The sequence below is a fragment of the Sinohyriopsis cumingii genome, chromosome 10, assembly GCF_028554795.1.
Source record: "Sinohyriopsis cumingii isolate HCF-2022 chromosome 10, ASM2855479v2, whole genome shotgun sequence".
NCBI classification, from domain to species: domain Eukaryota; kingdom Metazoa; phylum Mollusca; class Bivalvia; order Unionida; family Unionidae; genus Sinohyriopsis; species Sinohyriopsis cumingii.
This window is the reverse complement of record NC_142970.1, coordinates 17,197,145-17,210,437: the sequence shown is the minus strand read 5'-3', so window position 1 is coordinate 17,210,437 and position 13,293 is coordinate 17,197,145. Positions and strand designations below refer to the sequence as shown.

The following is a 13,293-nucleotide window of genomic DNA, read 5'->3' as shown; positions in this document are numbered from 1 at the left end:
AATAGACGCCGCAGACGCGCTAGGATAAAAAACTTCAGAGGTGTTTTTATGAGGGATCAATTACCGGCGGCACCAAGGAATATTGAAACCGGCATAATTAACCTCGATGGGTCCTCCGGAGCGGGAACTCATTGGGTTGCGTACGCGATTGATCCGCGTGCGATCGTCTATTTTGATTCATACGGGTTAGCCCCGCCGAAAGAGTTCATGCGGTATATCCGTGCGTGTTCAGCCCGGGTTTTTTATTCCACGCTGCCAACACAGCAGTTAAGCGACCCGCCGATATGCGGCCGTGAAGTATTGAACGTACTCGCGGCGATTTCATCATCGCGAAAACCACCTCATGTGGTTGTAAACGAATACACTAGTGGGGTCGTAGAGGCCCGGCGGGTTAATTAGAAACGCTGTTTTTTTTTACAATAACGATGATTGATATCTGGGGACGACCGGTTTCGGCGCCGAAAGAATCCACGGAAACGGCCGCCGCCGACATAAAAAAACTAATCGAGGATGAAATCGCTGATACGTTGAATTTAACAAGTGTTGACCGAGGTGAAATAGTTGTATTTCAAGACCGCCAGGGTAAATTGAAATCCAGTAATGTGTCGCTGGATGACGTTTTAACACGACGGCGTGATGCCGCCGAGAACGCTATCGCGTTGTATACCAGCGACGGACGACTCAAGCCGGGTGAACATCTGTCGACGATAACATTAGTCAAAGACGGTTTTATAAGGTTGAATAGATCGGTGACCGAACTTGACGCGCAGGTGAAAAAATCTGTCACCGAGGTGAAAAAATCTGTCACCGATATACAACTCACTACCGCTAGTTTTTTCGGGACCCCGACGGTAACCGAACCGAATCTTGCAACAATAAAAAATACTATTTCGGAGTTTACAACGCTGTCGGGCCAATTTTACACGTTACGAAAAAATGTTAACAGGATCGATGACAACTTTGATAAATTCTTTGGTAAAAAAAATACCAAGCTGGATGAAATCACAACAACTATAAATGATATCACTGCGTATGGACAGGAAATAAAAACAATCAAAACTGATGTTGCAGCGAACAAAGGGAGTGTAGACGTGCATGAACGAGAAATAGAAATAATCGGCGCTAATGTTGCAACGATCATAAATAATGTAGACTCGCATACAGGGGAAATAGGAACGATCAAAACTGATATTATAGCGAACAAAAGGAATATAGACGCGCATACACAGGACATAATGACAATCAGTGCTGATATTGAAGCGAACAAAAAGGGTGTAGACGTATATAGAGGGGAAATAGGAACGATCAAAACTGATGTTGCAACGAGCAAAAGAAATATAGACGTGTATGGACAGGAAATAAAAACAATCAAAACTGATGTTGCAGCGAACAAAAGGAATATAGACGCGCATACAGGGGAAATAGAAACAATCGAACTTGATGTTGCAGCGAACAAAAGAAATATAGACGCGCATACAGGGGAAATAGAAACGATCAAAACTGATATTGTAGCGAATAAAAAAAGTATAGACGTGCATGAACAGAGAATAGGAACGATCAAAACTGATATTGTGGCGAACAAGAATAATATAGACGCGCATGAATGGAGAATAGAAACAGTCAAAACTGATGTTGCAGCGAACAAAAAAGATGTGGACGCGCATACACGGGAAATAGATACACTCATTACTAAGGTTGCAGCGAACAAAAAAGATGTGGACGCGCATACACGGGAAATAGATACACTCATTACTAAGGTTGCAGCGAACAAAAAGGATGTGGACGCGCATACACGGGAAATAGATACACTCATTACTAAGGTTGCAGCGAACAAAAAAAATGTGGACGCGCATATACAGGAAATAGATATACTCATTACTAGGGTTGCAGCGAACAAGAATAATATAGACGCGAATTTGCGGAGAATAGAAATAATCGGAACTGATGTTGAAGCGATTAAAGACGGACTACCGAGAGTAGCAGAGCAATTCGAAAAAATAAAAATCCCTCATGAGAACATCATCAACACAGTATACACAATTCGGCATGGATCATTCGATTGGACTCCTACACAGAATACAGTAAATACTACCGCAACTGTTAAGGGCATTTATCGATTGACACTGGTTTCAATGATGCAGTTTAATATATTATCGTCGAGTTCATCCGGGTTTAACAATACAATATCAACAATTATAGACAAGAACGCAACTGAACAGTTTACAATTTATGCCGTTGATGGAAATTTAGCCCGGGCAAACATCACATGGTATGTGGAATTTGTAGCGAATCTAAGTAATTAAAAACACTAGCTCTTTTAAAATAAAAATGACCACCAGGGTAATTGAATCAGAGGTATCACCGACGTCACATCAATATCGATTCGATACCGCAAAAGACTTTTCCGCGAACTTGAAAACGCTTTCCGAACAATACCGCGCAAAAATAAAAAAATACCGCAGAAAAATAACCACCATCGACGCGGTCGTGTACTCGGTGTCGGGTATAGTAGCTGGCGCCGGTGTTATTTTATCCACGGTGACCACGATAGCCCCGATCGCTGTTCCAATCGCTATCTCCGCGATGACAACAATTGCTGGAGTCGCCAACGCAATCACTAAAATGATATCATCGTGTTTTCAGAAAAAACTCGACGAGTATACAGTAAAACATCAAATAGTATCCGACGCGTACTCGAAATTATCCGGGTTGATCTCGTTATCGATTGATAATTTGTTCATATCCGATGTTGAATTCTCCACGATGGTCCAGTTGTATAGCTCCGCGATGTCAAAAATCGAGGATTTTCAACTGGAAGCCGGAACCACCTGGTTGTTAAAATTAGACACTAAAGACAACGAATAATAATAATGTCGCTAAACCCCGAAGGGTCTCAATTACTTCAGCGGATCGCGGAGAATACCACTCCGGTACAAACAAATATGATATCGATAACGTCAACGAAACCCGAATTCAGTGTGAACTTCCCATCGCCGGTTCCAGTAAAGGAAATAGCACTGGCAAAATTGCGAATATATCACAGTTGGCCTAATATTCGAGCGGACGCATTTAACGGACAACAACCTAATAACTCGCTGGTTTTTGCACGGACAAATAAACCCGATGGGACCCCAGACTGGGAGGAGGTTACAATACCAACTGGGTCATACCAAATAGAACAAATCAATAAGGAATTTCAACGCAGGATAAAATCGATCACAGGAAAAGAATCAAAAATCGCTATTACGGTTCATGAACCGACGTTATCGTCGACGATTGAAATAAGCACACCGGGGTATATGGTTGATATTTATAACAGTTCAATAAGAACCATACTAGGATGGCCTAAGAATCCACCCGCGGACGCCCCCCCCCCCATCAACTATCCTCAGATACGATAACGGAGATGGTGGTAGGCATATTGCTCCATACAACGTAAATATTGCATCGGTGATAGCGATTAATCTAGTGTGCGATGTTATCGAAGGGAGTTACCAGGTGGATACCAAGCAATCAAATCAAGCTCAACAGGGGTATATCCTTTATTCGTTTTCACTAACAGCCCCTCCGGGATTTTTGATCATTGAGAGTCCGATTAATCCGGTCTATACGCGATGCCATGATCGGTTTTTAACGAGAATTAATTTTAGAATTACCGATCAGTCAAATAACCTAATTGACCTACAAGAGGAGGAGTTAGTGATCACTCTGTTTGTAAGATCATAGCAGCAGGGGGGGCGATGACATCGACGCGGTCGTCGATGTGCTTACCGGACACTGACGACGCTGGGATCGACGCGCAGAAGGTGTTAATTAAACCAAATGACGTCCGGACGATCCCCCAACGACGACGTCGTTTTTTTTTTACCAGGCGCTGACGACATCGGATCCGCTGAGTGCAGAAAGTAATGATTAAGCAAAATAACGATTGGACAAAATGTCGGATTCGCGCCCCCCCCCCCCCCCCCGCTGCTTGGTGAAGGAAAGAGAGCCTCATCCCCCCCAGGCTTTTATGTACTCACAGACTACTTTTAAATTTAGCCAGTCAGGTGTAGGACTAACTAGTCCTTAACAACCTGACTGAAAGGCTTTAAACATGAGTGGGAATTGTCTCACCACACACTCATTTTTCTGTCCGAGCGTGGTAAAGGAGGAAAAAGGTGCTCAGCAAGACAGCCATGGATGTTAAGTACTCACCAAAACGCTAGCCCGTACTTATTTCAAATCAAGTCGTGTCACCAAAAAAGACGACGTGTACGACATCAAAGGCATTGTCAAACGCAGAATGCCTCAGTGCTAACTGGCTAGGTCTGCATTTCTTGCTCCCGCTGCTGTTGCGTATATTTCTTCCCTCCAAAACTGAGAAAGACGGCTTACACCTACAACGTAAATGTATGAGTTCAAGTAGTGCGTAAAACAGTCAAATTAAATTTTTATAGTCAAGACGAAACGATCTCTTTTCAAACAAGAAAGCAGACACCAAGCGACAATGGCGATCCGTGTCACACAACACTTTTCAAAATGTATATTATCAGAGGTTTGTTCTAGCGATCTGCACGGTTCAATTAAATGTTGATGTATTTTGCAATAAGACGGACACAATTTCCATGGGATCGCCCATGGTACGAATGTTCGTGCATTAGTTTAATTTTTAAAAATATTTTTTTATATAAATCGCCTATAGGATAGACCCAGTAAAGCATGGCCATTCTCGTCACTGTCTGAATAGCTACTCAAGTCAATTCGAAGCGAACGCGGTAAGAAAATAAGTATAGCCAATGAAATGGCTTACAACGGGTGATGCATTGTTTTGTTCTAGGACTGTGTGGCATAATAATCCCTATGTTCTTGCGTTGTTACCATTACAGTGCAGACAGACTGTAATGTGAACTTACAAGCCCTCTTTGTGTGTGTTGTACCATTTCCTCTTACCACATCAAAATACTGAGCGTCACAGTATTGGTTCGCGTTTTCAAACGGACCATTTTTTTATATCTCACTTAAACATTTCGACATAAACACTCACACTCACATCGGTAGAGTCAGAACAGACGTGTTAGAGTATTGAGGGGCATGTTATCTTTTCGTTTTCAAACTAATAAATTTGGGGCTTGTATGAAGTAAAGAACCGAAAGTACAGTGAAACTCAAAGATGATGACCCAATCTGTCTGTCTATTGATGCGTGTATTTACTTAAGAAGAAATATGACCTCTAAAACACAAAGAGATACGGCAAGCATGATTAGATCAAACACAACGATGTTTTCCTTCACGCCCGTGTAATTTAGAGTTTCAATCGTCTTTGAAGACAAACTTGGTCTCCTTTTGTAGGCTTGAAATAATAAAAGAAACTGAAAAATCTTAAGCACTTTGCTATAGATAATTTCATCAACAGACTAAACAACATAAATACCGTTACAACAATAGAAAGCCTTAAATCTTCTATCAAAAAGAAATGCATGAAAAAAATTAAAGATTAACGATAACTAACCAATGAAACCGAATTTAACAAAGGCAATGACATGTGAAGAAATGCCTCTCACTTTGGAAAGGTAGGCGAATGTACTCTGTCATGCACCATCAACCTGAAAAAAAATTATAAACAGAGAGAAACCTGAATTCAAAATTCAGTTGTTTCTTTTTCTTCAAAATTGTTTCGTTTCTTTTTTCTTTTTTTTGGAACAAATCTAAGCACTAATATAGAGTGGAAAAGGGAAAATGCACATACAAGCTTTGATATTTCTGAAAAAATGAGGGGATATTCCTAACGTTCATAACCACCAATATATGCTTGGACTTGTCTGTGACTTATCCACAAAACAAGATGTACATATTTCTGGTCAAGCTGCAAGTGTGTGCGTGTTTTTGAAAATGGTAAAAATGGGATATACAATTTTCTCGTGACACTTATAAAGTGAAGAGTCTGTGCAAGTGTCAAAAGCCAAAGTCATATAAGTTTTGTATTTTGTACGGCTTGTAAAGATTTCCACTTTAGAAAATGTGAAGTATCACAAGTTATTATCACAAACAGCAGTGGAACATAGGGGCTTGCAAGAAAGAAAATAACCCAGACAGTTGGTGTCATCAAGAGTGCTAGAGACGGTACCCGAACTTGCTTGCTTGCTTACTTGAATTAAAGTGATTTTCGCTCTAATGGAGCATATATCACTGGTTTAATAACGCACCGCGTGATTTTTAATTACTCCTGGGGAAGGAAAGAGAGCCTCATCCCCCCCCCCCCCCAGGCTTTTATGTACTCACAGACTACTTTTAAATTTAGCCAGTCAGGTGTAGGACTAACTAGTCCTTAACAACCTGACTGAAAGGCTTTAAACATGAGTGGGAATTGTCTCACCACACACTCATTTTTCTGTCCGAGCGTGGTAAAGGAGGAAAAAGGTGCTCAGCAAGACAGCCATGGATGTTAAGCACTCACCAAAACGCTAGCCCGTACTTATTTCAAATCAAGTTGTGTTACCAAAAAAGAGGACGTGTACGACATCAAAGGCATTGTCAAACGCAGAATGCCTCAGTGCTAACTGGCTAGGTCTGCATTTCTTGCTCCCGCTGCTGTTGCGTATATTTCTTCCCTCCACATCGAGTTCTGGGCCTAATTCTTTAAATTTCGTTGTACCCGAACCTACATTATCCATATTATCACCAACAAAAAAAAAAACAAAAAAAAAACAAAACGCACAGACCTAAAAGAAACACTCAGTCACTTTTTACAGAACATTACTATTTTTAAAATTTTGATAAGCGACGGAAACGAACAACTTAGAGTCACACTTTCTAACCAAGATAAAGAAATCATGTGCTGATAGACTCACTTCTGTATTTTTTCTTCTAACTGACTAACATATCATAGGAAATGGAATGTTATTTCTTTTCGAGAGTATGGGGTAGCCCTAAAAATACTTTGGGGAACTTGAAGCTATGGCGATCGCTTCAAGTTCCCCAAAAAATTTTTAGGGCTACCCCATACTTTCGAAAAGAAATAACATTCCATTTCCTATGATATGTTAGTCAGTTAGAAGAAAAAATACAGAAGTGAGTCTATCAGCACATGATTTCTTTATCTTGGTTAGAAAGTGTGACTCTAAGTTGTTCGTTTCCGTCGCTTATCAAAATTTTAAAAATAGTAATGTTCTGTAAAAAGTGAGTGAGTGTTTCTTTTAGGTCTGTGCGGTTTTTTTTTTTTTTTGTTTTTTTTTTGTTGGTGATAATATGGATAATGTAAGTTCGGGTACAACGAAATTTAAAGAATTAGGCCCAGAACTCGGTGTGGAGGGAAGAAATATACGCAACAGCAGCGGGAGCAATAAATGCAGACCTAGCCAGTTAGCACTGAGGCATTCTGCGTTTGACAATGCCTCTGATGTCGTACACGTCCTCTTTTTTGGTAACACGACTTGATTTGAAATAAGTACGGGCTAGCGTTTTGGTGAGTACTTAACATCCATGGCTGTCTTGCTGAGCACCTTTTTCCTCCTTTACCACGCTCGGACAGAAAAATGAGTGTGTGGTGAGACAATTCCCACTCATGTTTAAAGCCTTTCAGTCAGGTTGTTAAGGACTAGTTAGTCCTACACCTGATTGGCTAAATTTAAAGGTAGGCTGTGAGTACATAAAAGCCTGGGGGGGGGATGAGGCTCTCTTTCCTTCCCCAGGAGTAATTAAAAATCACGCGGTGCGTTATTAAACCAGTGATATATGCTCCATTAGAGCGAAAATCACTTTAATTCAAGTAAGCAAGCAAGCAAGTTCGGGTACCGTCTCTAGCACTCTTGATGACACCAACTGTCTGGGTTATTTTCTTTCTTGCAAGCCCCTATGTTCCACTTCTGTTTGTGATAATAACTTGTGATACTTCACATTTTCTAAAGTGGAAATCTTTACAAGCCGTACAAAATACAAAACTTATATGACTTTGGCTTTTGACACTTGCACAGACTCTTCACTTTATAAGTGTCACGAGAAAATTGTATATCCCATTTTTACCATTTTCAAAAACACGCACACACTTGCAGCTTGACCAGAAATATGTACATCTTGTTTTGTGGATAAGTCACAGACAAGTCCAAGCATATATTGGTGGTTATGAACGTTAGGAATATCCCCTCATTTTTTCAGAAATATCTAAGCTTGTATGTGCATTTTCCCTTTTCCACTCTATATTAGTGCTTAGATTTGTTCCAAAAAAAAAGAAAAAAGAAACGAAACAATTTTGAAGAAAAAGAAACAACTGAATTTTGAATTCAGGTTTCTCTCTGCTTATAATTTTTTTTCAAGTTGATGGTGCATGACAGAGTACATTCGCCTACCTTTCCAAAGTGAGAGGCATTTCTTCACATGTCATTGCCTTTGTTAAATTCGGTTTCATTGGTTAGTTATCGTTAATCTTTAATTTTTTTCATGCATTTCTTTTTGATAGAAGATTTAAGGCTTTCTATTGTTGTAACGGTATTTATGTTGTTTAGTCTGTTGATGAAATTATCTATAGCAAAGTGCTTAAGATTTTTCAGTATCTTTTATTATTTCAAGCCCTACAAAAGGAGACCAAGTTTGTCTTCAAAGACGATTGAAACTCTAAATTACACGGGCGTGAAGGAAAACATCGTTGTGTTTGATCTAATCATGCTTGCCGTATCTCTTTGTGTTTTAGAGGTCATATTTCTTCTTAAGTAAATACACGCATCAATAGACAGACAGATTGGGTCATCATCTTTGAGTTTCACTGTACTTTCGGTTCTTTACTTCATACAAGCCCCAAATTTATTAGTTTGAAAACGAAAAGATAACATGCCCCTCAATACTCTAACACGTCTGTTCTGACTCTACCGATGTGAGTGTGAGTGTTTATGTCGAAATGTTTAAGTGAGATATAAAAAAATGGTCCGTTTGAAAACGCGAACCAATACTGTGACGCTCAGTATTTTGATGTGGTAAGAGGAAATGGTACAACACACACAAAGAGGGCTTGTAAGTTCACATTACAGTCTGTCTGCACTGTAATGGTAACAATGCAAGAACATAGGGATTATTATGCCACACAGTCCTAAAACAAAACAATGCATCACCCGTTGTAAGCCATTTCATTGGCTATACTTATTTTCTTACCGCGTTCGCTTCGAATTGACTTGAGTAGCTACTCAGACAGTGACGAGAATGGCCATGCTTTACTGGGTCTATCCTATAGGCGATTTATATAAAAAAATATTTTTAAAAATTAAACTAATGCACGAACATTCGTACCATGGGCGATCCCATGGAAATTGTGTCCGTCTTATTGCAAAATACATCAACATTTAATTGAACCGTGCAGATCGCTAGAACAAACCTCTGATAATATACATTTTGAAAAGTGTTGTGTGACACGGATCGCCATTGTCGCTTGTGTCTGCTTTCTTGTTCGAAAAGAGATCGTTTCGTCTTGACTATAAAAATTTAATTTGACTAAGTTTTACGCACTACTTGAACTCATACATTTACGTTGTAGGTGTAAGCCGTCTTTCTCAGTTTTCTGGAAGTTCCTTTTTGCGTTTCTCAGATATGATACTATTTTTTATGGACCGAACGAAATTTCTTTTGGCGTGAATCAGGACTCGTGGTTTTGTGGCATAATTGGAGAGCATTGATTAAAGCTCAGTTATGTCGTCTTCGAAATCGCTGACACGGATTTGAACTAACACTTCAGGTTTTGTGTGAGGCGATACGGTACATCATTGCTTTTAACTTCCTCAATGAAATCGTTTCATCTTATTGCAAAATTACATTTGACTAGGTTTCATACGCAGCAGGTCCCTGTATATAAGGAGAGTGTCTTAGCGTCAGAGTATTCATTCCGCTCTCAAACGATCAAGAAGATGGAAGAGTCAGCACAGATCGACCGGCTGGTCAAATATTTGCTAAAAGTCATACGAAAGCATAATTCACATGCGAAAGTGGCAACAAAACTTACTCTTTTGATCGTTGATTTGATGAGAGTCATACGAAAGTGTGTAAGTGCTAATGAAGTTTGCTATATCTGCAAAGGTAAATGGGTATTTGTCTCCAGAATACCTGCTTCGTCTAAGAAAGAGAGACAAAAGTCAAGATACCTAATATCGTTGTCAGGAGAAAGGACACTGGAAATCAGAGTGCCCTACGAGAAAAGAGAAGAAACAAAAACAAGACGAAACAGAGAAGAGGGATTCAGAAGAAGAAGAAATTGAAGATGATGAAGAACTTGTGCCAGTAAAGACATGGAAATGGAAAAATTGACAATGTGAGCCGATGCGTTGGCCCTGATGTGAAATTTCATACTACCTTCTAAAAGAGAATAGACCAGAAAGAAAACGTAAGTGTCTCTTGGTCTTGACATTGTATAATAAGGATGGCGTGTTTTGTTTTTACTCACACTTTATGAAATTGTGCTCTTTCACCTCTCTCTATCCCTCTGGATCATGTTTTAGTTAGAATTGAAATGGAAGGATGTTTTCCTTCACGCACGCTCTTTAGGCATGCAAGTCGGTAAACAATAGTCAGTCTATTCATCCATCATTTTGTGTCTTGATGTTTCCTAAATCACACACTGATGCCATAAAATAACGGGTTAAATGGGTTTTGTAGTGTTGGGAGTGGGGGTGGGGTGTAGGTGTTTGGCAGAGTTGGTCATTGCAGGTGAGGGCTTAGGTGCTTTCAAAAACTTTTTCTTCTTCACTCTGTGTTGATAATATATTTGGGGTTTGTATGCGTTCGCGTACGTTTGTGTGGATAGTTTATTTGGGGTTTGTATTATCTCCCTTCTGTGTTGATAGTATATTTGGGGTTTGTTTTTGCCTCTTCTCTCTCTCTGTGTGTGTGTGTGTGTGTGTGTGTGTGTGTGTGTGTTTGTTCGCGTACGTTGTGTAGATCGTATATTTGGTTGTTTTTTCTTCTTCCTCCCGAGTGTGGATAGCATATTTGTGGTTTGTATGCGTTCGCGTACGTTTGTGTGGATAGTTTATTTGGGGTTTGTATTATCTCCCTTCTGTGTTGATAGTATATTTGGGGTTTGTATGCGTTCGCGTACGTTTGTGTGGATAGTTTATTTGGGGTTTGTATTATCTCCCTACTGTGTTGATAGTATATTTGGGGTTTGTTTTTTCCTCTTCCCTCTGTGTGTGTGTGTGTGTGTGTGTGTGTGTGTGTGTGTGTGTGTTCGCGTACGTTGTGTAGATCGTATATTTGGTTGTTTTTTCTTCTTCCTCCCGAGTGTGGATAGCATATTTGGGGTTTGTATGCGTTCGCGTACGTTTGTGTGGATAGTTTATTTGGGGTTTGTATTATCTCCCTTCTGTGTTGATAGTATATTTGTGGTTTGTATGCGTTCGCGTACGTTTGTGTGGATAGTTTATTTGGGGTTTGTATTATCTCCCTTCTGTGTTGATAGTATATTTGGGGTTCGTTTTTTCCTCTTCCCTCTCTGTGTGTGTGTGTGTGTGTGTGTTCGCGTACGTTGTGTAGATCGTATATTTGGTTGTTTTTTCTTCTTCCTCCCGAGTGTGGATAGCATATTTGGGGTTTGTATGCGTTAGCGACGTTGTGTAAATAGTATATTTGGGGTTTGTATGCGTTCGCGTACGTTTGTGTTGATAGTTTATTTGGGGTTTGTGTTATCTCCCTTCTGTCTTGATAGTATATTTGGGGTTTGTTTTTTCCTCTTCCCTGTGTGTGTGTGTGTGTGTGTGCGTATGTCTGCGCGCGTACGTTGTGTGTGTGTGTGTGTGTGTTTGTGTGTGTGTGTGTGTGTGTGTGTGTGTATTGGTCTCTGTTTGTCCCTATAAAAACTCACTTTATCCCTATCAGATACACTCTACCTACCTACCTGCAGTAGCGTGTATTCAGGTCAGCCACTTGCAACACTGCAACACTGTTAACATTTATCCCTTAGTGTTCAGTACAGTGACGTCACTGACGCTGGAAATTTTGAGACTATAGATATCGACTTGGGGATTTGCACATTTTGTTGCTATACATATATACTAGAATTCATAAACAGGAACGTCACTCAAGCTGAGGCTATAAAAAGATAGTGGGATTTTCCAAAGGAAAAACCCACAAGTTGGAGCTATAAATAGATAGTGAGATTTCATAGGAATTTCAGCTGATTATAGATACATAGGTATTTATTCACGATCGTCACAGAAGTTGATATTGTAAGTAGTTACTAATTTTATCCATTTTAGTCTAAACCATTGTAACTTAATTTTCGGGGATATGTTTATTTTCCTTTAAATTCTGGGACAATTTCGTCATTTTAGCGTTACTTTTAGTCACATCCATTTTGTCGTTGAGCATTTCCTTGATTATAGCTATTTGTAGCATCATTACAATTATGCAAATTTTTGAACACCCCAGCAAGATTTCAGGTCTTGGTAATGCTTTATATATAAATCTCACGCTTGTACTAGTGTATGTATGTTTCTGTCTCTGTTGTGTTTGACCCTCTACCATCATTGTCCCTAGACAATCCCACCATGTTCAATTCCCCTTGACGCTATACAGACCCACCATGTTCAATTTCCATATGTTCAATTCCCCTTGTCCCTAGACAGACCCAAACTCTATTCCCTTGTCCCTAGTCAGACCCAAACTCTATGTTAAATTCCCATTGTCCCTAGAGTTGCCCACGATTTTTCTCCATGTTAAATTTCAATTGTCCCTAGAGTTGCCCAGGGGTCTTTTTAATGCTAAGTCCCATTGTCCCTAGGGTGCCCCACTTAACTACTCACCTCTAAGATGGCACAAGACCACATATCGCACAACACCTCTAAGATCACGCAACACTTCTAAGATCACAAAACACATCCAAAATCACACAAAACCAGTAAGATCACAGTACACCTCTGAGATCACACGAAACCACTAAGGTCACAGTACACCTCTAGGATCACACAAAACTACTAAGATTACAAAACACCTCTAAGATGGCACTATATCACTAATATCATAAAACACTAAGATGAATAGGGAATATAAATATGATTATATTTTGTGTGTAAAAAAACTAAATATTAGTTATTTATATTACATCAACATGGCTAGAATAGTCCTGTCTATCTTTTGCAGCCCAGTCATCCTGTCAGCATTGTGTTAGATTGAAAACTCATTTCACTTGGAGTGTATAAACCTGAAGCACATAAAAAAAAGATAAAATGGCTACAGGAGGAGAGAAAAAAGTTGGTTACAGTCTTGCCAAGGTTGGGACTCTGACACTAGAAAAAACCAGTAAGTGATCCATAAGTTACATATAAAAATCCAGTGGAGTTT

General features: G+C 39.7%; 1 protein-coding gene across 1 annotated transcript in view; it reads left to right on the top strand.

The window, feature by feature from the left end:
* Window positions 1-13,293, top strand: part of LOC149789659 (uncharacterized) — a 127,178-nt gene that overhangs the window by 25,483 nt on the left and 88,402 nt on the right. The window contains exon 2 of the mRNA XM_089971675.1: window positions 13,093-13,251. Within this exon, the coding sequence (XP_089827801.1) occupies window positions 13,179-13,251 (73 nt within the window). The 5' untranslated portion in view covers window positions 13,093-13,178. The remainder of the gene's footprint in view (window positions 1-13,092; window positions 13,252-13,293) is intronic.